Consider the following 25,526-nt stretch of genomic DNA (forward strand, 5'->3'; position numbering starts at 1 on the left):
TTCAGGTTCCCCTATTTCATTTTTTCCCTTTTGTTTGTTGTATGCCATGGGCTTCTCTTTTATGCCTTTCATACCTGATCTTGCCTTCTAGCAGTTTTTTTTCTCTTGGATTTTTTTAAAAAGATCTTTCTATCATTATGGTTTCTCTTCTACTATCTGCTCACTCTCAGCTTAGCAGCTATTTTCACCATTTTAAAGTTATTGCTCTCCCATTAGTCCATTCTCTTGTTGGTTCTCTGTTTCATAGTGTAGTGATTATGTCTGGCTATCTACTTTCTGCTGCTTGCTTGATCATTTCCTTAGATCTCGGTCAGTCCTTTTGCTTCCATATGCATGTGCCTCCCAAATTGAAAGTTTTATTGACATTTTTTCAGTCAAGCTTAATGCTATTTTTTTTTGGTACCAGAACTGAACTCAGGGGCACTTAACCACTGAGCCACATCCCCAGTCCTTTTTATATTTTGTTTAGAGACAGGGTCTCACTAAGTTGCTTAGGATCTTGCTAAATTGCTGAGGCTGGACTTGAACTTGCAATCCTCCTGCCTCAGCCTCCGAAGATGCTGGGATGTCAGGCATGTGCCACAGTGCCTGGCCAAGCTCATTGCTTTGTGTTGGTGGAATCATGTGCTCTCCTTTGTCCTTTGGATCTGACTTTTGAGTTACTCCCTGCAAAGTGGGGATAGCTCATGGTGGTCCAGGCAATGACCATCATTTGATTCTTGGGCCGTACAGCTGTTCATTTCTTCATTTCTTAACAATTACATGGTGTGACATCAGGTAAAATCCTTTGAGATATTTCATATATTTGTGCCTGTGCTTCCTGGGTCATTTGGGATTACCAAGTTTCTTCCAAGTTCCATTTAGAAACTTTGTCTTTGATGTGATGGTTCCCATCAAAACAAGCAAGCATGTGAGCTTGTGCACACAAACATGCACACACATGAGTGTGGGAGCTTCAAGTGAAAGCAAGCTGGCATGAAAGTACACCAGCAGAACCTACCAAATGTGGAATGTAGTGTATTTGTAAGGTTTTCCCATTTCACTCACCTCCCCTGAGTAGTATATGGTTAAGTGGTTAATAACTTGATAGGACATGATGCTGGAAAACAAAACCTTATGTCTACTGAATCAGAATGTCTGGGGCCAAGACCTACAAATTGGTATTTGAAACAAGCCCTTCAGTGATTCTGGCTTGGGAAACATTGGTTTACATTGACCATCGTGACTCCTCTCTTGCCAATAGGAACATGTTCCCTAGACATTCACTTGGCTTTCTCTCTGGCTAGACCACAAGGATCTTGCCTTCTTATGTAGACCACTTAGCTCAGTGTTCTCTTGCCTGTCTTTCTACCCCTCCCCTCATCCGCAAAAGCTACTGTAGTTTTTAGTTTTTGCAGTGCTGGGAATGGAACCCAAGATCTTGTACATGCTAGGCAAGTGCTCTACTACTGAGCTACACGCCCAAACCAAATCTACTGTTAATTAGTAACAGTGAGCTTTAGATGGGCAGGGATGTTGCTCTGACAAAATAATGACAAATTTGGGAGGCAAAGATTTAAGAGGATGCTCCATCTTTAAGATCTTGTGAAAATGGGGGGGGCATTCAGTATCAGTTTTGCTCTCTAGGTAGTCATAAAATGTGCATTGTTGACATGCTTCATTTTAACTTTGTTTTCCTTTTTTATTGGCCTAAAAACTCTATCTCTGGTACAGTTTGTATATTGATCTGTTTTCAAATTCTGGGATTCCTCCTCTGAATTCTGTCCCCGACCTTATAAACTACTAATCCTCTTTAAACAGAACAAAAACATACCTGAGAATGAAAACCTCTGGGTTACTGACATATCTGCTGCCTACAGATATTTAGGTAGCAGCTAAAACTTGGACTTCTTTTTGAAATTCATCTTATGTTGATAATGGCCCATCTATTGCCTGAGATTTCTAATACTTCACAGAGAAAAAAGATGAAAAAGTACTGGTGTATCAGCCAACAAGCTGAGCTGTTGTTTCTTAATCTGGGGCTATTCCAAGATAGTATAAGAAATAATAACACCTTCATTAATCAAGATGTTCAGTTAATGGGGTCCTTGTTAATTTTTTTTCTAAAATTTTGCTAACTCTGTCTTAGTAACATTAAAAGACAGTTTTTAGAAAAAGGTAGAAAGTCATGACTCTTGTACATATATAAAAATAAAAATGTGTTAAAGATTTTATTTTAATCATTAATCAACAAGGGAACCAGACAGATGTTATAGCCAGTTCAAAGAAAAAGTCAAAAAGCACAAATTTATCTGGAGTAAAGGAATGGAATTGCAAATAGAGGTAAAACTGGTTTTTCCACAGTGGAGAAGGAAGTCAATCCAAATGCTATAGGACAAGATAGAGTTTGCATATCCATCAGTTTCCTGCAATTTATAGAGGTGCAAAATAGCTCAAAGATGATGAACAGAGGCAGAAATCAGGCAGCTCCAAAAATGGTGTGCTATAGGTAACTAATAGCTTTTTTTTTTTTTTTTTTAATAGTAAGCAAGCGGGGCTGGGATTGTGGTTTTGAGGTAGAGTGCTCACCTAGCATACATGAGGCACTGGGTTCAATCCTCAGCACCTCATAAAAATAAAATAAGATATTGTGTTTACCTATGACTAAAAAATACATATTTAAATAAATAAATATATAGTAAGCAGCACGGTGGATGCTTTTTTTTCCTGGTTGATTTTGTGTCTTATTATTTCTCAGTGTATCACCTCAAATCTCATCCAGAATTCAGTTCCACATAACATGCATTTTATTTTTAAAATATTTTTTAGTTGTAGTTGAACACAATATCTTTATTTTATTTATTTTTATGTGGTTCTGAGGATTGAACCCAGTGCCTCACATGTGCTAGGTGAGCGCTCTACCACTGAGCCACAACCTCAACCCTAATAACGTGCATTTTCTGAGTTCACTTACTATGTACAAGGTATTACAGAGGAACCAAAGACAAGGCAGGATGATATTTCTTACCTTGAGTAGCTGATCATCTGGTGGCAGGGACAGACATGGCAATACCCCCAACTAATCACACTACAGAGGAAAAATGGTGCTGGACTAGAGGTAGGAATTAAATGTTTGAGAAGAACCAGAGAGGACGGAGTTAACTGATCAGGGGCCTGGGCTGGGGGGACTTCTTAATGACATTTAAGCTAGGCCTTGAGGGATGACAGAGGAAGAGGGGACACAGGGAAAGGCCATTTCAGAGCGAGGAAGCAGTAGAGTCCTGAAATTGGATGGTCATTTTAGGGAAGGGGGTGGCAGGGAAATGGTAGGATGTTGCAGAAGAGAGACTAGAGAGGAGGCTTGAGATCAGATCCTGAGGGCCCCAAAGGCTGTGCAAAGAATGCAGGCTTGATTCTGATGGCTTTTGATGAGGGAGGGGGAAGCCTGATCGAACTGGTGCTTTAGAGGATGAATTGATTGTAGAATCAAGAGATGGGAGGCCAAGGGAGCAGTTAAGAGGCTGGTATAGTATTCCTGGGGAGAGATGATGAGGACTTTCACCAGGGTACTGGCAAGAGGGGTAGAAGAGAGGAGAGAGATGGCATTATCCAGGCTTGACTCCTGATTGGATCTGGGCGGTAGAGAGAGGGAGTTGAAGAAATTTCCAGGCTTGGGAACAGTGCTATTAACTAAGATAGGAAATGTGTTGCACACTGGGCATGGGGGGTGAGGAGCAAGTTTATGGGAACAGATAACGAGTCTGGTTTGAGACCCATTGTGTTTGAGAGGCTCGGTGGACATCCAATTAACGGCGAGCTGCTGGCAACTGGGAATTCTGCTTTGGGTTTACGGAGAGAGGTCAGGACTAGAGATAGAGATGTGGGAGTCATCAGCACACCCAAGAGTGGCTTGAAACTGGGAGCTTATACCTGAGAGAAGGGGCAAGGTTGACAAACACATGCAGGGAGAGAGGTGTTGGAGAAGAGCCAGAAAAAGATAAATAGGAGGAAGGGGGTGGAGACAGATAAGACAGGGAGACTGAAGGCAGAGATATGGAGACAGAGTGGATGGGGGACAGCCAGAAAGGGAGAAAGGGAAGGAGGAGGAAAGACTAAAGGAGAGCCTGAGGGAACTGGGAAGGAGGAGAAAAAACTGGGAAAGGCTGGGAAGAGAGGTAGAAAGGGAGAAAAAATTGGAGGAGAGGGGACTGTGCCTAGAGAGAAGAGAAAAGAGGGGAGAGAGACAGTAGGAAGATTAATAGAGGGTAGAGGAAGAGGAGGAATTAGAGTGAAATAGGGAGGAGAGATTGAGAGGGAAGGGAGAAGGAAGACAGAGGAGGAGGTAGGAAGAGAGGAGATGAGCCTTCGAAAGTAGGGAGGTGAAGAAATGGTGGTAAAGGTGAGGAGAGACGAAGAGCAAGGTGAGGACTAGACCTCAGTGAATGCCCAGGTTTGGCAGGGGAGTAGCAGGAAAGAAGGACCCTAGAGAAGCCAGCAGGAACAGGGTCAGGAAAGCCAGGGGAGGGGAAAGTATAAAGAAAAGGGGCAAGGGCAGCAGGGTCCCAAGGTTGGTACAGACATGGGGGTAGGAGGAGGCCCAGGAGGGGAGTGAGTGGATACATCTCTCCCATCCTCCCTTCCTATCTCCCTCCCTCAGGTCCAGCCACACTGATCTCCTTAGTTCTTCCTTGACTTTAGCAGGCAGCCTCCTGCTTAGGACACTCTTTCCCCTCGATGGGATGCTCTTCCCCCAAATATATACATTGCTTGTTTCTTTACCCCCTTCAGGTTGTTGAAATATTTCCTCAGCAAGGCCCACCCTAATCACCCTATTTCAAATCCCCATTTGCTCATACACATCCTACACTGTCCCCATGCCCTTTAGCCTGTGTTGTAGACTTTCTAACATGCTATGACAGAATGATATAACATGCTTATTGTCCATCTAGTCCCTCTAGAATGTAAGCACCCCAAGCCAGGCCCAGTGGCATGCACTTGTAATTGTAGTGACTTGGGAGGCTTGGGGCAGGAGGATTGTAAGTTCTAGGCCACACAGGTAACTTAGCAAGACCGTGTCTTGCTACCCTTGTAGCTCAGTGATAAAGGCCCATGGGTTAAATCCCCACTATCAGCAAAACAAAACAAAACAAAATAGCACTCTGCAGGCAGGGATTTTGGTCTGTTTGTTATTTGTTCAGTCCCCAGTACCTATGTCAGTGCTGGCACATGGAGCTCAGTAGCTATTTGTTGAGTGAATAAGTGAATTATCAAAAAAGTATAAATGGAGCAAATCCCTGATGTGACTGCCCTTTACTATAATTTGCTTCTTTGGAAAGTGGAAAACAGCAGAGAATTCTGATCACTGTAAGTTTATGTTCAGTTGAACTTTGGTGAATAAGAGTTTTAGCTAATAAGTTGAAGGGTTTCAAGACAAGCTTATTGGATAGAGCTCTGTTTCTTGATACATCTTTTTTTCTGGAAGGTGAATTGACTGTGCCATGATTGTCAACAGCAAGAGCTGGGCACTGGCTAGTGAAAGGAGTGGTAGGTCATGGGATGGCAGACTAATAGGAAGGGCCAAGGAGAGAAACGGGGTTTTTGATGGAACTTTGTTGGTGTGTTTGTTTGCTTGTTCATGGTCAGAGTACAAGAAGTATTACACCTGATTTAGAGGGAGCCTTCTGCCACATTAGATAAATGTATCACGCTCAACTTGGAGGCAGAAGAGAATACTTTCAAAAGGGCTTAGAAAGAAGCATGTAGTTTCTTTGGAAAGCTTAAATTGGCTGCATCCCTCAAATCCTTTAGTATCCATGGTTTAAAAAGAAGATAAGAAAAAGACCCTCAGTCATAGTACTGGAGGTTGAACCCAGGGGTGCTCAACCACTGAGCACATCCCCAGCCCTTTTAAAAATATTTTATTGGACACAGGGTCTTGCTGAGTTGCTAAGTGCCTTGTTAAGTTACTGAGACTGGCTTTGAACTTGTGAACCTCCTGTTTCAGCCTCCCCAGCTGCTGGGATTACAGGTGTGCACCACTGAGTCTGGACCCCAGTCATCTTTCAGTATGCTCGCTGCTCATATATAGGTATGACCCTATAATTGTAGTTGCTTAGGCTAAGTATATGCAGAAAGTATACTGTCATCTCATTTGTCTGCAATAGATTGAATTTCTTCGAACACTCAAGCAGGTATGTCTTTGAAGATAATTTAAAAATCACTCTAGGTGATTAACAGTGTCCTCATCTCCATCCTGAAACATGGATTCCTGGAAAGCTGGTTTGCTCTTGTCTATCTGGACCTTCATTTCCATAGCAGGCTGGCTTGCGAAAGACTGCTTTAAAGTTTTGATGCTATAATTACTTAAACGTTTCTGTGTAAAAGGTAAGTAAAGCAGCTGCTCTTGTTCTGAGTTTGACTTCTTGGGATTCTTTTTCCCCAGGGGGAGTGGCCACAGCAGGTCCTATCTGGTGGTGAGTGGCTGTCATGATCTCTACAGCACCGCTCTACAGCGGCGTGCACAACTGGACTAGTTCTGACCGGATTCGCATGTGTGGCATCAACCAGGAGAGGTGAGGAGGCTTCCAAGGTGGCTGCTGCCAGCTTCCAGTGAACAGTACCTGGTCACAGAGAGGTAGCTGCATGTTGTAGGGTCTGAGGAGGAGACTCTTGCTTATTTCTAATTTTACTGAGATGGGTTGGGGTTGGGGCTGTGAGAGTAACCTGCTCTGCCAAGCTGTCCTGTTCACATAAAGGTGAGGAGGCCAGCAGATGACTTTTGCCAGCTACTATTTGTCTACTCATTCAGAACTGTCGATTGTAGAAGTAAGGGGAAGCCCAGGTAATTGCAGTTTTTATTTCCTATGTCAAAGTTTGGTGCTCAAGGATAAGTAAAAGGTATTTTCAGTCCTTGACCTAGGACTGGATGAAAGGTGGGTTTCATTGAGTGGTTTTGTACTAGGAACTGATAGCGGGTGTTCTTGTGGTAAGTGCTTTCCTGCCTCATGAGGCTAACGAAAATTTGCAGTAAGTTCCCTATAAAATATCAAAGGGAGATGAGACTACCAAACAGGATTTTGTTTTCGGGGTTTTTGGTACCAGGGATTGAACCTAGGGGCATTTAACCACTGAGCATTTTTTATGTTTCATTTTGAGGCAGGGTCTCACTAAGTTGCTTAGGGCCTCACTAAGTTGCTTGAACTTGCAATCCTCCTGCCTCAGGTTCCAGAGTTGCTGGTATTATAGGCATGTCCCACCATGCCCAGTGAGAATGCTGAACAGTTTTAACACAAAGTTGAACGTTAGTGATCCTGTATATTTTCAGCTTTCTACTCGTCAGACACTATTTGGTTGACCAGGATTGGCATGTCCTGATCATGCTCCATACCAAGGGCACCCAAAATGACCTGTAGATTTTATATTGACTTTCTTAACCCTTGGCAAAGAGCTATCTGTGGTAGGTGCAGTGCGTCTCCCATTTTTTGAGAAGGCTTGGTTCCTCCAGAGTTGGTGATGTTTTGCTGCCAATTTCAATCCATTGATGATTTAAATTCAAACCTACCAGAGAAATTACTTAGAACACAGACTTTTCCTGGGATGCAAGATCTGGCATTCGTTGGGTGAATCTAAGAAGTATTGGTGTTCAAGATCATCCTGGGAATATCGGTAATTTTGAGGGGAAAAAGAATGTTTCTGAGAACAGGAGAACTCACCTGTAATTCCAGTGGCTCAGGAGGCTGAGGCAGGAGGATTGGGAATTCTAAGATAGCCTCAGCAACTTAGTGAGACCCTAAGCAATTCAGTGAGACCCTGTCTCTCAATAAAATATATCTAGGGCTGAGGATGTGGCTCAGTGGTTGAGCACCCCTGTGTTTAATCCCTGATACCAAAAAGAAAAAAAATTAGTGTCTTTGTTTTTATCTGTTTCTTTTTTTTTTTCTTGTGTGTGTGTGTGTGTGTGTGTGGTGCTGGGGATGGAACCCAGGGCCTTGGAATGCTAAGCATGCACTCTACCAACTGAGCTACACCACCATCGCTGTGTTTTTATCTGCTTTTTTCTTCTGTTACTAACTGGAAACGCGTGAACTTGTCTGAGGTTAAAGTTAGGAGAATAGACCTTTTTTTTATTTTCTAAAATCATCAGTGCTTGATAGCTTAATGTTCTCCATACCAAGGAATAAGTTAGAGATGGACTTAAAAGGAACTTAAATTAGAATCCAAAAGTCAAGACCAAGGAAAATAAGACAGAATTATCCTGAGAGGCAGCAGAAGAAAGGTATTTTTCTTTGCATATGAGGTATGTTATTAGATAATCTGGAGATGATCTGTGGCAAGACAGGGTGGTGGTGTTTATTTCTGTGAGTAGTCACTGGCAGGTTATGTTGATCTTGTTAAAGTAGTTGTGAGTTTGATGCAGAGATGTGGACCGGAGCCTTCAAAGAACCAGTAGAGCCAGGTGTGGGGGTGCATGCCTGTAATCATAGTGATTCTGGCAGCTGAGGCAGGAGGAACACCAAGTTTAAGGCCAGCCTGGGAAACTTAGACCCCTTTTCAAAACAAAATTTAAAAAGGGGGTCTGGGGATATAATTCAATGTCAGAGCATTCCTGGGTTCTATCCCCAGTGCCACTAAAGGATAGTAGTGATTCACTGTCCACTCTATATCCCCACCAAGAAACGAGCAGAAAGTGGACTAAAAATTTGATTATCTCTTCTTACGGACCTTCCTTGGGATGCTGCATTACCAAATATGCCATCTGGTTAAGATGACCTTTTAAATATTGTCACTTTTGATCTCATCCACCCTTTATTGTCGCTTTCTCACCAATCTAGACTGTGCTACACCTGATTTCCAAAATGTGTTCTCACCTTATTTAAAAACCATCTTTCTCCACCCTTGCTAATGAGTAGAACTTAGAAATTTGGGGTATAAAACCACACCTCAGAGTTCACTCTTAAAGTCATGTTGTAGAAGCCTGTGTGGCTTCACTAGCTGCAGTTGAGAACCTCAGAATAGGGGCATGGGTTTTCTACTAGCCCCCTGTGGCCAACTCTAGTCAAACATCCAGCTAAATCTGTTCGCTTTCTTTCTTTCTAACATTAGTTCATTCCTTCATTCAAACATCTATTAAACACAATGAGAGCAAACCAATAGTCATGGTATGTTGACGGCAAGTGCTACAGAGTGGGACATAGAGATCCTAAGGGAGTCTAGGTGCAAGAGTGACAAACATCCTGGGGAATAAGGAAAGGCAGTACCATCTGAACCCAAGCTAGAGGGATGAATAGGAGTTGGAGGTGAGGGCTGATATTTCCCTGGGACGGTAAGAGAGGGTGGTGTGTTTGTAGAAGGTCCTGGATGGAATGAAGGTGGTCTTCGAGGGGTGGTGAAACTGGAGGCAGGGAAAGTTTGCAGGGGCTGGGTGGTAATGAGCCACATGCTTGCTGGGTTGTACATTTTTCTTATGAGTAGTTCAGGCCCAACAGAAATTGCTAAAGATTTGGTTTAACAGTGGTGCTATACCCTAATAATTAGGAAAATGGCCCTGAAAGGTCATGGCCATTTCTGGTTTAAGTTCAACAAAGCCTTGAACATATTAGCCCAGCATCTCTGGTGGGAAGAAACAGCAGGATTGATTGTCAGTCCTGACTAAAGGCTGCTTTGACCCTTGCTTCCCACTCACTTGCATCCTCTTAACCTGGCCCAGTTAACCCAGCTCATCCCAGGGCCCCCCTCCCCTACAAACCATTCCTGTCCCAGGTTCTTCTCTCAGTGGAACTATTCAAATGTTTGCTTATCTCTGCACTCCCTTCTCCTCAAGAGGATTAGAACTATGGCCACACGACATTTTCCCAGAGTCTTGGGGGCCATCACTCGGGTGGGTATGGCTGGAGTAGCTGGACTGCTGCTCCTGCTGCCATTGCTAGTTTCTCAGCTTCTAGTCCTGATTATCCGGCTTTTTAGTCCTGGTTTTTCAGTTCTCTGGTGGCTGCTTGCTAGTGAGAGCAGGATTTCTGCTTTCAAGTATGATTTCAGGTGGGGTGGGAACCCAGCAAGAGGGGAATGAACATGTAACTTGCTCCCTTTTGTATGGTCAGGAGGGGAAAGAATGTAAATAAATGGTGCCTTCCCATGTGAGGTTGGTGAAGGGGGGCTGCTGCTAGTTTCCCCTCACCACCACCACCATCCTCCCCCCATGTCATCCCTGGCAAGTCTAGTTGGAACATGCTTCCCCCTGGCCCAAGGCTGGTTATAGGTCTTGCTTTTCTGGTCTCTCAGGAGTTGCCATGAAAATATGTTTTCCCCTTCCCTCAGGCCCTCCCTTCCTCCCCTTCCTCAAGACTCCCCCGACTGCCTCAAAAGCCCTTGCCTTACAGTCATTTCTGTTTGTTACCAACAGTCATTTCCAGCAGTGGGACCCTCCTACCTCTGCCAGCCTAGCTGACTTTTAAAGGGGACAAGCTTTCCCCCTTGATTAGCCCTTTCTGAAGCCCTGAAAAGATGGGGAGAAGCCTGCAGTGATTCCCCTTGCCTTTTTTGCTTCTCTTGTCCCAGGTACAATTTGGGAGCCCCTGTTGCAGTGGTTGGGAGGATTTATAAGGAGAACAATCCCCCTTCTCGTTGGGGTTGTCTCCAGGCACCCTGACTGCCCTGTGGCTAGGATATCTGATAAGGTGGTGGCTGACTTCTACAGGGGCTTTCTTGGAGCTCAGGTGAAGCTCCAAAGAAGATGTGTGAACCAAAATGTGGTTCATTTCTCCAGGTACATGCAGAGCAGTCCTATGCTTTGTCCATCCAGGAAACCCACTGCAATATTTATGTTGGGGCTTTTATTCTTTGACCCAGACCACCCTCTTGGCCATGACCATCCAGGCTTCTGCCCCAGTGGTGTCCTCTCCTAGGACAGGGTTAGTATGTTCTTGCTATTCTTAACATATCAAACTTTGGGTGTTTGTCCTCTCTTCAACTTTACCTTTCCAGTGTGATCCTTCTCTGACCCTATCGGGATATACCATTTTCTAGGATTCTTACCTGAAAATTGGAGAAAGCTTTAGGAGCACATGGGGGTACAGTTGAGTTTTCCTCCTTCAGGACCAGCTCTCTGGCCTTGAGCACTTCCCCCTGGAGTCTGCCAATCTGAATTTGGGATCTGTGGCCTTGAGAGCTTCCCATTGGGATGGGAAAGAATTATGTTGGTGCTAAGAGTCTGAACAGAGAGTTGAGGGCTGGCAGAGGCTGGCAGTAGGCCAAAGGTAGAAGAAGGGTAAAAGTGGAGGGCACTGGCTAGAGCTGGGCAGAACCCTAGAAAGTGGGGAAATATGTCCCTTGGAGGAAAGGAAGTAGTGTCCTTAAAGTGCCTCTCAGCACCCAGTGATCTAGTGGCCTTGAAAGTGTATCATTACACATGCTGATAAACGTGTATTGGCTCTAGGCAGGTCCATCAGGTGAATAGGTGATGATTCAGATTTAGACTAGACCTGCAAACACAATGGGGGTGGTGATTTGCTTTAGAAAAGGATTACCCATTTGATATCTTCATCCAACTTCTCTTATAGTCTTGAAATAAGATCATATTTGAAAGAAAAAGTTTGCATGCCTTTTGAGGCCTGCAGTGACTTACATCCCTCTCCCCTTTGGGCAATGTCCTGTATATCCTGGATGGTCACCTTGACTGGTAAGCTCTAAAGAAAAGGTGAAGGTGCTAGAGATACTCCACACTCCTGGCAAGAGCCCTAGAAAATAGGATAAGCAGCCCAAAGAGGGGAGCCTAGTCAGTTTGGACTCCTTTGTAGGAACTTGCAAAGTTGACTGTAGAGACTCTACTTTGCATCCTGGTCCCCACCCCATTACTTATAGTCTCCCTCAAGCCACCATGGGAAGTGAGACAGGAAGGTTTTGTGAGAACTCAGGCAGCCACAGAGCCTTTTGTGTAAGAAGTGGTGGCTCTAAGATTGAGCCTCTTGTCCCTCTCTGATTTTTGTCTCCCATGCTAGAAGAGCACCTCTTTCTGATGAGGAGTCCACAACAGGTGACTGCCAGCACTTTGGGTCTCAGGAGTTTTGTGTCAGCAGCAGTTTTTCCAAGGTAAGAGGCTAAGTTGTGCCACATGCTGCCTGACAGAAGGGTGGAACTGAGCTTCCTGGCAATATGCCCAGCTTGCTGTCCCAAGGGGGAGGGCAGGAAGGGACAGGGTATATCCCAGGAGTTGCTATAGGTGGGACAGAGATTGGCCAGCTGCCCTTGGCTGCTGCCAAGACCTACTTGGTCGAGTAGCAGAGAGGACCAGAAGTTGCTTCTCAGGGGCCTCAGGACACTTGCACCAGCCATAGGGAGCTTGCTAAGATGGACATGCTGTTCTGTCATTGCAGGTGGAGCTCACAGCAGTTGGAAGTGGCAGCAATGCCCGGGGGGCAGACCCAGATGGCAATGCGACAGAAAAACTTGGACACAAGTCAGAAGACCAGCCTGATGATCCCCAGCCAAAAATGGACTATGCTGGGAATGCGGCAGAGGCTGAGGGCCTCCTGGTGCCACTGAGCAGCCCCGGAGACGGGCTTAAGCTGCCTACTCCTGACGGCACAGAGGCTGGCAATAGCAGGGCCGACTGCTCCTGGACTCCCCTCAGCACCCAAATGAGCAAACAGGTTGATTGTTCACCAGCCGGGGTGAAGGCCTTGGACTCTCGGCATGGTGTTGGAGACAAGAACACTTTCATTTTGGCAACTCTGGGAACTGGAGTCCCTGTGGAGGGGACCCTGCCTCTGGTTACCACTAACTTCAGTCCACTGCCGGCACCTATCTGTCCTGCACCTGGTTCGGCCTCTGTCCCCCCATCTGTTCCAGATCCATTCCAGGTTCCCCTCTCTGTCCCAGCCCCAGTACCCCATTCTGGGCTAGTACCAGTCCAAGTTGCCACTTCAGTTTCTGCTCCTTCCTCTCCCCTAGCACCAGTTCCGGCTCTGGCTCCAGCACCACCCTCAGTGCCCACTCTCATTTCTGATTCGAACCCTCTTTCTGTCTCGGCCTCAGTCTTGGTGCCTGTACCAGCATCTGCTCCTCCCTCAGGCCCGGTTCCCCTGTCTGCTCCTGCTCCTACTCCTCTCTCGGTCCCAGTTTCAGCAGCACCCTTGGCTCTGATCCAGGCTCCTGTGCCTCCTTCAGCTCCCACCTTGGTCCTTGCTCCTGTCCCCACTCCAGTTCTGGCTCCCATGCCAGCATCTACGCCTCCAGCAGCTCCTGCCCCTCCTTCTGTGCCCATGCCCACCCCAGCCCCATCCTCTGGCCCTCCTTCTACCCCTACTCTCATTCCTGCCTTTGCTCCTACACCGGTGCCTGCACCCACCCCAGCCCCAATCTTTACTCCAGCCCCCACGCCCATGCCGGCTGCCACACCAACTGCCATTCCCACCTCGGCACCCATCCCGGCCTCCTTCAGTTTGAGTCGAGTGTGTTTTCCTGCAGCTCAGGCACCAGCTATGCAAAAAGTCCCCCTGTCCTTTCAGCCAGGGACAGTGCTGACCCCAAGCCAGCCGCTGGTATACATCCCACCTCCAAGTTGTGGGCAACCTCTCAGTGTGGCCACACTTCCAACCACCCTGGGGGTCTCATCCACTCTTACGCTCCCTGTCCTGCCATCGTACCTGCAGGACAGGTGTCTCCCAGGTGTGCTGGCCTCTCCAGAGCTTCGGTCCTACCCATATGCATTTTCTGTGGCCCGGCCTTTGACTTCAGATTCCAAGCTGGTCTCTCTGGAGGTGAACAGGCTCCCCTGCACTTCCCCATCTGGCAGTACCACCACCCAGCCTGCGCCTGATGGGGCCCCTGGGCCTTTGGCAGATACCTCCCTTGCCACTGCTTCTGCCAAGGTGCTTCCAACTCCACAGCCTTTGCTGCCAGCCCCCAGTGGGAGCTCAGCCCCACCACACCCTGCCAAGATGCCAGGTGGCACTGAGCAACAAACAGAAGGGACTTCTGTTACCTTCTCTCCCCTCAAGTCGCCTCCACAGCTGGAGCGAGAGATGGCCTCTCCGCCTGAGTGCAGTGAGATGCCCCTTGACCTCTCCTCCAAGTCCAACCGTCAGAAGCTTCCATTGCCTAACCAGCGCAAGACACCTCCCATGCCTGTGTTGACCCCTGTGCACACCAGCAGCAAGGCCCTCCTCTCCACAGTCCTGTCTAGGTCTCAGCGCACAACCCAGGCTGCTGGCAGCAATGTCACCTCCTGCTTGGGCTCCACTTCCTCACCCTTTGTCATATTTCCTGAGATCGTGAGGAATGGTGACCCGAGCACCTGGGTGAAAAACTCAACTGCGCTGATCAGCACCATTCCTGGCACTTACGTGGGAGTGGCCAACCCAGTGCCTGCATCCCTGCTGCTGAACAAAGACCCTAATTTGGGCCTCAATCGAGACCCCCGCCATCTCCCCAAGCAAGAGCCCATCTCCATTATTGATCAAGGAGAGCCCAAGAGCACTGGTGCCACATGTGGCAAGAAGGGCAGCCAGTCTGGTGCTGAGGGACAGCCAAGCACAGTCAAAACACGTTATACCCCAGCCCGTATTGCCCCTGTGCTGCCAGGGTGCCAAACCAAGGAGCTCTCTTTGTGGAAACCTACAGGGCCGGCAAATATTTATCCACGGTGTTCAGTCAATGGGAAACCCACCAGCACTCAGGTCTTGCCTGTTGGCTGGTCACCATACCACCAGGCATCTCTGCTTTCCATTGGCATTTCCAGTGCCGGGCAGCTGACCCCCAGTCAGGGGGTGCCCATCAGGCCCACCAGCGTTGTTTCTGAGTTTTCTGGAGTGCCATCTCTTGGCTCCAGTGAAACTGTGCATGGACTTCCTGAGGGGCAGCCACGGCCTGGGGGTCCCTTTACTTCAGAGCAGGACACTGTAACAAAAAACAAAACTTGCCGGATTGCTGCCAAGCCTTACGAAGAACAAGTCAACCCTGTCCTACTGACTCTCAGCCCTCAGACAGGGACCTTGGCACTGTCTGTTCAGTCTAGTAGTGGGGACATTAGAGTAAATCAGGGGCCTGAGGAATCAGAGAGCCACCTCTGCTCTGATAGCACTCCTAAGATGGAAGGCCCCCAGACAGCTTGTGGTCTGAAGCTGGCAGGAGACACGAAGCCTAAGAACCAAGTGCTGGCCACCTACATGTCCCATGAGCTGGTTCTGGCCACCCCCCAGAACCTGCGCAACATGCCTGAGCTGCCTTTGCTACCTCATGACGGCCACCCCCAGGAACTCATCTTGGATGTGGTACCGGGCAGCAAGAGGGGCTCCAGCACAGAGCTTTCGCAGCTCGGAAGTCAGGTGGATCTAGGGCGGGTGAAAATGGAGAAGGTGGATGGTGATGTGGTCTTCAATTTAGCCACCTGCTTCCGGGCTGATGGCCTTCCAGCACCTCCCCAGAGGGGCCAGGCTGAAGCACGGCCTAAGGCAGGGCAGGCTCGAGTAAAACGGGAAAGCGTTGGGGTCTTTGCTTGCAAGAACAAGTGGCAGCCAGATGAAGTGACTGAATCTCTGCCACCAAAGAAGATGAAGTGTGGCAAAGAGAAGGAAGGCGAGGAGCAGCAGCAGCCACAAGCCAAGCCCACAGTCCGGAGTTCCCTGGGATCCAAGGTAAGTGCCAGTGACCAGGCTCAGGACAAGGGTGGACCAGGACCCTGCCAGTCTGCTTCACTCTGCAGATCTCAACTGCACTGAATTCCTGCCCCCATGGCACAGTGTTCTTGAGTAGCTGTGTGAATTGTGGTGATTGAAACACTTTTGTAAAGTGAATAATGACCCGCTGTCCCCTTTCTAAGTCATGTTCTCTGTATATGGTGTTTTTATCTGGGGCAGGGTGGGCTTGTATTTTGTAGGAGGTAGGAATGATTATGTCCCAGGGGCCAGGAAAGCAGTTGTCCCAGATGAAATTGGCAAGCAGAAGAAGGTATTAATGAGGGAGATCAATTACTGACAAGGCTTTGACAAGAAGACTGGCTACTGGCCTTGAGAACTAGGGTCCCAGAGAGGGAAAGGGCCTTTTACAGGGCTGTTCTTTGCACCCTCAGGGAGCCTGCTTAGGATTTGCTTGGAGTCATGTGGGGTCAGAGCCCATTTGGCTTTCAGGCCAATCCACTAGTTTCCTATCCCTTTCAAGCTTGAGGTGGCAGCTTTGGGTTTTGGCATGTCGAGAAGTTGGTTGGCGACCTTGTTGCCAGAAATGTGACCTCAGAACTTTGCCAATAATTTCAGGGTGTTCATAGACCCACCCTCTCCCAAAGGCCATACATATACTCCATCTTAAGGACCCCTGGAATAGAGAGATTGGGTGGGTTTTCCTCAGTGACCTCTCACTCACCTCCTCTATGTCAGAGACAAAGTAGAAACAGATCCTAATGTAGTAAAGTGTATAACACTTGATTAGATTGACTGCAATCTTCCCTTGTTGGAGATAATAACAAAATAATAATTTATTGTCATTAATGTTGTTCCTATTGAACTCCTACTATATACCAAGTGTTTTCTACATATATTACCTATTTTAATCTTTCCAATAACTCTCTGAGGGGAATGCTCACTAAATTTACAAGTAAATTACTACAGCTACTAAATGGCAGAACTAGAACTCAAACTTTGGTCTTTTTAACCCTAGAGTCCATATTCTTCAGCTATGCCATACTATCTTCTACTCACTTTATTTGGAATTATTTCACTGAATGTTTAACAAGTGTTTGTTGAATGATTATCATGGCAGTCCTTCCCAAGTAATGGGAATACATCTTCAGGAGGATGCTATAATAGATTGGTGAGGAGTGTACCCTCTGAGGCTAGGCACAGAGCTGGAATTTGAATTTTGGCCTCACCTCTTCCTAGCTATGTGATATTGGTTAAATATGACCCTCAGTTTCCTTATCTGTGCAATAAGACAATAATATTATTAGGGTTGTTGTGAAAATGAGATGATGATATGAAATATTCAGAATAGAAAAATCCATAGAGATAGAAAGTAGATTATTGGTTGCCTAGCACTGGGGGAGGATGGGGAATTTGGGGAATAACTGATTAATGGATTGGGGTATTCATTCAGGGTGATGAGAAAGTTCTAGAACTAAGTGTAAGTGATGATGACTATACTGAGAACAATTTAATTATACACTTAAATAAGTGAGTTATATGATGTATCTCAATGAAGCTGTTAAGATTAAATGAGGTGATTACATAAGTGCTTAAAATAGTACCCAGGGGGCTGGGGTTGAAGCTCAGTGGTAGACCACTTGCCTAGCATGTATGAGGCTCCGAGTTTGATCCCCAGTCCTGCAATAAAAAATAGTACCTGTAACATAGTAAATGCTCAGTTAGTATTGGCAACTGCTGTTGTTATTTTTAGTATTACAAATGAAATAGACATATTCTTTGCTCTTATATTATGTGTTGCCCATGATTCAATGACAGGCAGGTACCACCCCCTTCTTTTTTTAATATTTATTTTTTAGTTGTAGTTGGACAAAACACCTTTATTTCACTTATTTGTTTTTGTATGTGATGCTGAGGATCAAACCCAGGGTCTCGCACGTGCGAGGCAAGCGCTCTGCCGCTGAGCCACAACCCCAGCCCCAAACCACCCCTTCTTATATGAGATGAACAGACAGTTCAGTGGGCCCACTGACAAATGCTGAGGGCAGAGAACAAAATGACAGCATTGCAGGGTGGCCGGAAAGCAGCCCTTTCCAACCGTCTGTGACCATTTAGTAAATGTATTTTTCAGGAGAGCAACTTTTTTTCTTTCTTTTGTTTCATTTTCCTGAGAAAGAAGCCATTGATAAGCAAACTAAGATCAGGTGTTAATTCAAAACAGCTCCTTTCAGGGCATGGCCCAGAGGCAGAATAGTCTTCTTGCCTATATCACCTGCCCATCATCTCTCAAATCCTCAGCGGCCTTCCGGATCATCAGCAAAGAAAGTTGTGCTTCATTTGATACTGGGTGTGTTTTACTGTCTTCTCATTCATTGGAAAATTCTTTGGAAAATATTTCAAAACTCTGTTAACCAGAACATTCATCTTATGTGATCTTGCTGTCCTCCTGACTATTTGCCTGAGTTGGAGTACACAATATATTTTTACTTTCATGGATGCCCTTGCACAAGATACACACAGAAATCCTTTGTAGATGTTCTGTTTTACTTGTTTTTGTCTATCTTAGGAAGTAAAAGTTAATGATCTGTACTTGAAAGAGCCAGCTAGAAATGATATGCAGAAATAAATAGGACATGTTCAAATTTATGTGCGTTTAACTTTATTCCCCGACTTAAAATAGTTTTTCCCGCGGCCATACCTGAAGGTCAGATTTGAAGCAGCTGTTCCCCATCTTTGTCTTTCCTTCGCAATTCTTCCTTCTCCTAACATTTGGGTTTGTAGGAACTGGCAGCAAGCAAAGAGAGAAACTGAACTTGAATTTCAAGCTCAGCCCTCCTCTGAATTTTAAGAAGGAGGACAAATTCATGGGATGGGGGAATCCTTGGAATCTGATGGATCCTGGGGGCTTCCTGTGCCTGAAGAATTGAGACACCCCCAAAATACTTTCTCAGTAAGATATCTGCTGTCTCCTTAACTAGAGCTAGATGGTGATAACCTTCTAGAAGGTGAGACAGATCTGTTTAGGGTAAAAACAAGCAGCCTTAACTCTTCCTCCTAAAAACCTCCTTTCATTGTTCTAATGATTTGCTTATTCTTTACTCCCTACTTGCCCTATTTTTTCTTCTTCTTTATTTTGAGGGGTACTAGGGATTGAATCCCAAGGTGCCTTACCACTAAGCGACATCCCCAATCCTTTTTATTTTTTTTTTATGTTGAGACAGGGTCTTGCTAAGTTGCCGATGCTGGCCTTGAACTTGTGACCCTTCTGATCTAACCTCCTGAGTAACTAGGATTACAAGTATGTGCCAGTGTGCCTGGTGCCCTATTTCTTGTTTAGTGGCACATAGAAACCTCAGTTTATAAGAATCAGACTATTAGGCTAAGAGTGAAACTGCAGCATATAAGGACAACCACGGTACACGTGCAATGTCCCATTAGTAGGTGGGAGTTGGGGCTGAACAAAGGCAGCTGAGGACGTGAGTAGGGAAGGAGAGCATTGAAAGTTGATGTGGGGAGGCTGGGATTGTGGCTCAGTGGTAGAGCGCTCGCCTAGCACGTGCAAGGCCCTGGATTCAATCCTCAGCACCACATAAAGATAAATAAAATAAAGGTATTGTGTGCAACTACAATCGAAAAATAAATATTAAAAAAAAAGAAAGTTGATGTGGGAGCCCAGAGTGGGGCCAGAAGCTCTGGGTGTCAGTCCCAGTGGGTCTTAGTCCCAGCTCCTCATCTTTTTCACTGCAAGCACAACTTAGCCAACTCACAAGGTGGCCTGCTACATGAAAGCCCCTGAGTGAGTAAACATTGGGCTGTGTGTTGCCCTGGAAAAGTCATTTAACCTTTAGTCTTGGAGCTATAGTTTCCTCATCTGTTCACTGGGGATAGCTTCTTCTGTCAGTGTCCTTGGGAAGAAAAAATTCCAATAATAGACATGAGAGCCTTTTGCAAAGTTGAAAGTGCTTCAGAGTATAAAGTGGCATTATTAACCAGGCTGGGATCTCTAAATTGTGTTTCAGAAAATATGGGAAGGGAATTTCTCCTGTGCCATGTTCTTGCTTTAGTTGAATTTGTTTTCTGATATTAATTTGCGTATGAAAATAGACAGGTTTCTTCACTTGGCCCTTATTGAGAATTATTTTCAGTCATTGGTGTCAATACCATTCACAATGATGTTATTTAAACAATGTAGTTGCCCAACTTGCAGAAGAGACATTTTTGTTTAAAACTCATCACTCCATTGGTGTTGGGTATAGAGAATATGGGGCCTGACTTTGCACCTTTTAAAATGACTTTGGGTATGTGTTCAGTGGCTTGTCAGCACAGATTCTGTAGACCTCTTTAAAGTGATGGGGTGTGGATGCCTATGGGGACCAGTAAGGGCACTAGATTCAGTCCAGGAGAGCCTCTGTAGCTCCCTGGAGTCCCTCTCCTCTGCCCACCCCACCCTGGGCAGCTCATGTTCATGTGTCAGAAATGGGTGCTTGGCTCAACCCTGGGAGAACTTTCTTAAGCAAAACTGATCTCAGACCTGACTCTCTACCTCTCTACAGTGCCGGAAGCCTCCCAGTGACCCCCAGGAACCCACCAAGAAAAGCCCCAGGGGGGCTTCAGATTCAGGAAAAGAGCACAATGGAGTCAGGGGAAAGCACAAGCACCGGAAGCAAACAAAGCCAGAGTCCCAATCTCCAGGAAAACGAGCTGATGGCCATGAGGAAGGTAGGCCCCAGTGGCCCCAGTGGCCCCAGCTTTCTGTGTTAGGCTGCAGAGAGTGTCCTGTGGCATGTTAGTAGGAGAAGAGGGACCCAGAGACTGGAAGAGTGAGCCTTCTTCACTATGGAAGGGAGATATAATTGCTATCTCTGATGTCAAGGACAAGAGAAGGGAGGTAGCAGGGGTGTATTCTGCCCCTCACATTAAAAAACAGCACACTCCAAAAGCCAAAGAAGTGATTTGCAGATAGACAGATGGCAGTCCTGTAACAGAGTAGCCAGCCCATTTCCCTGCAGTGTGTCTAGGCTTGAGGAAGAAACAGGCTTAGGAAGATTTAGACAAAATTATTAGAACCCCCGTTAGACAGCAGAATGGAGGTTCATCATGCTGTTTTCTCTACCTTTGAGTATACTGGAAAACTCCCATTCTAAAAATATTTTAAAAATCACTAGCTCTCTAGCTACAAGGGTTTAGAGATATCCTAAACCTTCATTATCATTTATGGGCACACAGGATGTTTGGGGTGAGGGGGAGTATGTACTAGACATGTGTGTTCTGCCATAGATGGTCCCTGGGTGCCCTCATCAGGGAGAGACTCCCAGGCATGTCTGACCACAGCAGTCCCTGTTCATGGCCTTGCTCATCTGACATGACCTGCCTCTTCTAGGTTGCTCTTATATAACAGTTTTCTTCTGTTGACCACCCCCTGCTCTTGTCTTCCCACCTCACTCAGTACTTTAAGGTTCATTGAGGTTGCCCTTCTCTGGGACTTCTTCCAGCTCAGTTATAACTCAGTGGAGGTGCAGAGCCTTCAAGTCATAGGGACAGCTGGGTCTTCTACCTTCTGGTGTGCTGTTGAATTGAATCGATTGTGTGCACTGCCTTTTTTGGTGTCAGCAAAAATGACACAACTCCCAGTTTTCAAAAACTACTGGGAAAAGCTCCTTCCCTAAAAGAGATAGGTATGTGATGGCAGTATAAGAGGAGCTAGTGGGGATAGCCCTGGATAACCATAAGGTCAATAAGAATCCCCACCTTGATTTTCCCACCTGAGCCTCTTGAGTGGGTTTTTTATTTTTTAGATTCTGACTGTGATGTTTCTGCCTTCTGTCCCCAAACCACACATAATTCTAGGTTCCCTGGAAAAGAAAGCAAAGAGCAGTTTCCGTGACTTTATCCCAGTGGTTCTGAGCACACGAACACGCAGTCAGTCTGGTGAGTGAGACCAAGATTGTGGTCCGTCTTGGCATCTTCTATGAACAGAGAGGTAGACATGTGGTTGAGAGATTTTTGCCATTGACCCAGGTAGAAAGTTGGGAATTTGCTTCACTGGGCTAAAATGCAGATACAAGAGAGCCCTGGGTGGGGTCTAGGAGTGTTGCCCATGGTTTTAGGACTATTTGCTTAGCTTTTCAGAGCAGTGATGACATCTCTTATTGGGAGCTGATAAGAGGAAAGGCCTGTGCCACTCAGAAAAGCTGGTTTACTCAGCTTTGGCATCTCATGATTATTGGGGCCCATCTCAGGTACAGACATAACCTTTAGACCTGGGTCTTATTGGCTGATATGACAGGCATCATCAGAATTGAAAAGGCCATTGAGTTGTCAAGGCCTTCAGATTCACTTTTGGCACCCTGAATTTATGTTGGTCAATCCCCAGGGCCTAAAAAAAGAGTCCTTTCCAGCCTTTGTTCTCTTTTGCTTGCTCCATGTTGGTACACAGGACTGGAGATGGTTGCCCTGCTTCACCCAGATTTCCATGCAAATTGGATGGAATGGGAAAGCAGGGCACACTGTAAACTCAATGATCTGACATTCTATTAAACAGCACCTCAGCACATGGCGAGCGTGGTAGTAATTGGGGCTCATAATGATGGCCTGGAGGTCTCACAAAATCCTGAAGTATCCTCTGAATCATCAGAGAGCGATTACATTACTGCCAGTCCCATTTTCATGTTAAACACATTGTAGTGTATTTGATTCTTTGAAAATTGGTGATCCCTGTGTGATCTCTGTGGTGATGCTGTATTAACCAGAATATTAGATTAACCAGAACACTTCTTCCCTGCCTGGTCCATATAATGGAAGGTTTACTGGAGAGCTGTTATCTTTAAGTGGTCTGACCCACTTGAAACTTGGGTCAAGGGCAGCTCTGTTCCCCTAGAACCATTTCTTTCTGCTGCTGACCTCACTGGGGTCCTGGGATTGTCAAGTTAACAGCTGGGCCTTGGGAGAAAGATGGTAGTGTCTCACAGCGCTTCCCAGGAAGGTGTCAGATCTCCTGTAGTGCGAAACCAGGCCAATTTAAGATTGTACTTTTATTGTTAGCAGAGGTAAAGGAAAGAGTGAGTAGAAAAAATGGCCTCTTGGCAAGGTGGCCCAGAAGGACCAGAAAGGTGCCATCCATCCTGGGGTGGCTGTGAATGGAGGGGGAAGTGCCTGCCCAGCGGTGAGGAACAGCTGCAGCTGGGTGGGGGGAGGGGCGGGGAGACAGCTCCACCCCTGAACTCTTGGCAGCTTGGTAGGAGGTGGGGTCAGTTTAAGGGAAGACAGCCTGCTCCAATACATTTGGGCCTGACTGAGCCAGGGCCTGTTACAGGAAAGGGGCTCCTTGCTTTGCTTTTTCTGAGACTTTTTTGTGATGGTCTGCTTGTCCAGGGTGGCTCTGTCAGTGAGACAGGTGGGGCCACAGAGTGAGCAGGGGCTCTTCCTTCACCTTCCACTCAGCCCCTGTTTCCCAGTCAGCGGGAGCCTGTAGCTCTCTCTTGCTCTTTGCACAATGCTTGGCACCTTGTAAGCAGGAAGCAAGAGTTTGTGAAGTCCGTTCAAGTGACACAGCACTGTGGATGAATAAAGCTGTGTGTTTTTAATACTTGATAGTTGTATGATACTCTGGGCTCTGTAAAACACCAGTGAAAGATTTCATTCGATCCCCAGAATAGTCCTGTGAGGTCAGCAAAGAGAGAATATTATTCCCTTTTTATAGATGAGGAACCAGAAGGAACTTTCCCAAAGTATTTAACTAATAAATGGCAGAGCCTGAACTTGAGCCCAGACCTTCAAACTCCAAGTGCAGGGCACTCTTGTCAACATCATTCTTAGTCCTCTGAAGAGATACCTGACTGTCCTCTGTACATCCCATCCACAGGAAGCATCTGTAGCTCCTTTGCTGGTATGGCAGATAATGACATGGGAAGCCAGGAAGTCTTCCCCACAGAAGAAGAGGAGGAGGTGGCCCCCACCCCAGCTAAGCGTCGAAAGGTGAGAAAGACTCAGCGGGACACCCAGTATCGCAGCCATCATGCCCAGGACAAGACTCTGCTGAGCCAGGGCCGCAGGCACCTGTGGCGAGCCCGAGAGATGCCCTGGAGGACAGAGGCCGCCCGGCAAATGTGGGACACCAATGAGGAGGAGGAGGAAGATGAGGAGGAGGGGCTGGTGAAGAGGAAGAAACGGAGACGGCAGAAGAGCCGAAAATATCAGACTGGGGAGTACCTGACCGAGCAAGAAGAAGAGCAGCAGCGGAAAGGGAGAGCAGGTAAGGCTGGCCGGGGGACTACTGTCCCAGCAGCAAGGTTGGTTTCTGAGAACCCTGGGGCATCGCCATGTTCCCACCTCTGCCTGCTCTACACCAGCCCAAGGCCTTGGTACCTATAGAAACCTGGTGCTATGATCTCAGCTGCTAGAGAGGGTCACTCAACTCCAGCCCCAAGAGGTTGAGATTGAATAAGTTCTGACTGGCCTACAGATAAGCTGAGGACATGAAGGCCTAAGCCCTCTGGTTTCCCATAGTTAGCTGAACCTGTGGGCCAGGCCACTGTGACATCCTTGGCATTGGCCAACACCATACCAGTGAGTCCTCTGGTTGGCTTAGGGGAGTTGTGTCTGAGGAAGACAGGTTCTCTCTCCTAGAATCTTGGGATCAAGAAAAAAGAGGGCATTGACCATCTTTCCTGAGATACCTCCAGCCCCTAAACTAAACAAAAGTACAGTGGTTCCCTCAGACAAACAAAAGAACGTCAAGTAGAAGTGGGTATAACTTTGCTTTCTCAGTTAAAACCACAAAGATTATTCAGAAGTGAAGGTTTGAGGTGACCCAAGGTGGCATCTTTTTTTGTTGGACATTAGTTGGAAAAGTAGGTAGTCCAAAGAGAAAAACAAGTGTTTTTTTGGCCATGCCAGATGCTAAAAAATATGACCATGAAGGCACAGATTGGCACAAGAAGCTAATATCAGAATGCTCCACTAAATACTATTCAGGCCCATTCCTGTGGTGGATTTTCTTTCTTTCTTTCTTTCTTTCTTTTTGGACTGGGAATAGAACCCAGGGGTGCTTTACCTCTGAGCCTGAGCCACATGCCCAGTCTTTTTTTTTTTTTTTTTTTGAGACATGTTGCTAAATTTCTCAGACTGGCCTTGAACTTGTGATCCTCCTGCCTCAACATCCTGAAGTAGCTGGGATTACAAGCACACACTACATGCCTGGCCCTGTAGTGGGTTTTTAATTGAGAAAAAGGCAGATCTCTGTGTTTGATTAAAACATTTCTGTCTCCCCCTTATATTCTGACCTCTACCCTTGAAACAACAATTGATTGTCTCCTATGATGTATTCATTCTGAGCTGCTGGTAAACACCTGCAGCTCCCTTATTAGCTAAAAATGGAATGACCTCACATCAAGTGGGTAGTAGATTCTGGGTTTGCAATAATGCAAAGAAAGCTTAGCCTCATTTCCGACTCTATTAAAGTGGACATATATATGATACCTATCCCTGTGCTCAAGAGAGTAATTGAGCTAATTTTCAACTGTATGAGTGAGTGGGGGCAATTTTCCCTTTCTTTTTCCAGAACCATAATGGATTGGTCATGAATGAGTTGTCAAATCATTGGCCTGCGCCACTTATGTTAGGATGAAGAGGAGCTTTGTTGCACCTGATCTTCTCTAATGAGGGGTGGTTTCCTAGCTTGGAAGCTTCCTATGGAGCTATCAGTTCTTGGAACTAGAACAACCTTCAAGGTTGCCTGGTCCAGTTTACTACCCAGTGCGGAGAGAGCTCTCTGTAGCATTCAACAGGAATTAACATGGGAGAATACCAGTGATCAGGGCATCCTGCTTGATTTGGGGGGAGCTCCAGTTGTGGAAAATAGGTCATTATCCCTCCACGGATGTATCTAAGTGTTTTGTGTTGAGGCAGCTGGCTTTGGCA

The 25,526-nt window shown here is 46.3% G+C and overlaps 1 protein-coding gene across 1 annotated transcript in view; it reads left to right on the plus strand.

The window, feature by feature from the left end:
• Window positions 1-6,429: 6,429 nt before the first annotated feature.
• Window positions 6,430-25,526, plus strand: part of Bcorl1 (BCL6 corepressor like 1) — a 45,804-nt gene continuing 26,707 nt past the window's right edge. The window contains exons 1-6 of the mRNA XM_077107252.1: window positions 6,430-6,551; window positions 11,973-12,063; window positions 12,348-15,608; window positions 20,162-20,327; window positions 21,456-21,536; window positions 23,470-23,859. Of these exons, the coding sequence (XP_076963367.1) occupies window positions 6,466-6,551; window positions 11,973-12,063; window positions 12,348-15,608; window positions 20,162-20,327; window positions 21,456-21,536; window positions 23,470-23,859 (4,075 nt within the window). The 5' untranslated portion in view covers window positions 6,430-6,465. The remainder of the gene's footprint in view (window positions 6,552-11,972; window positions 12,064-12,347; window positions 15,609-20,161; window positions 20,328-21,455; window positions 21,537-23,469; window positions 23,860-25,526) is intronic.

The sequence above is a fragment of the Callospermophilus lateralis genome, chromosome X (assembly GCF_048772815.1).
Source record: "Callospermophilus lateralis isolate mCalLat2 chromosome X, mCalLat2.hap1, whole genome shotgun sequence".
Taxonomy (NCBI): Eukaryota; Metazoa; Chordata; class Mammalia; order Rodentia; family Sciuridae; genus Callospermophilus; species Callospermophilus lateralis.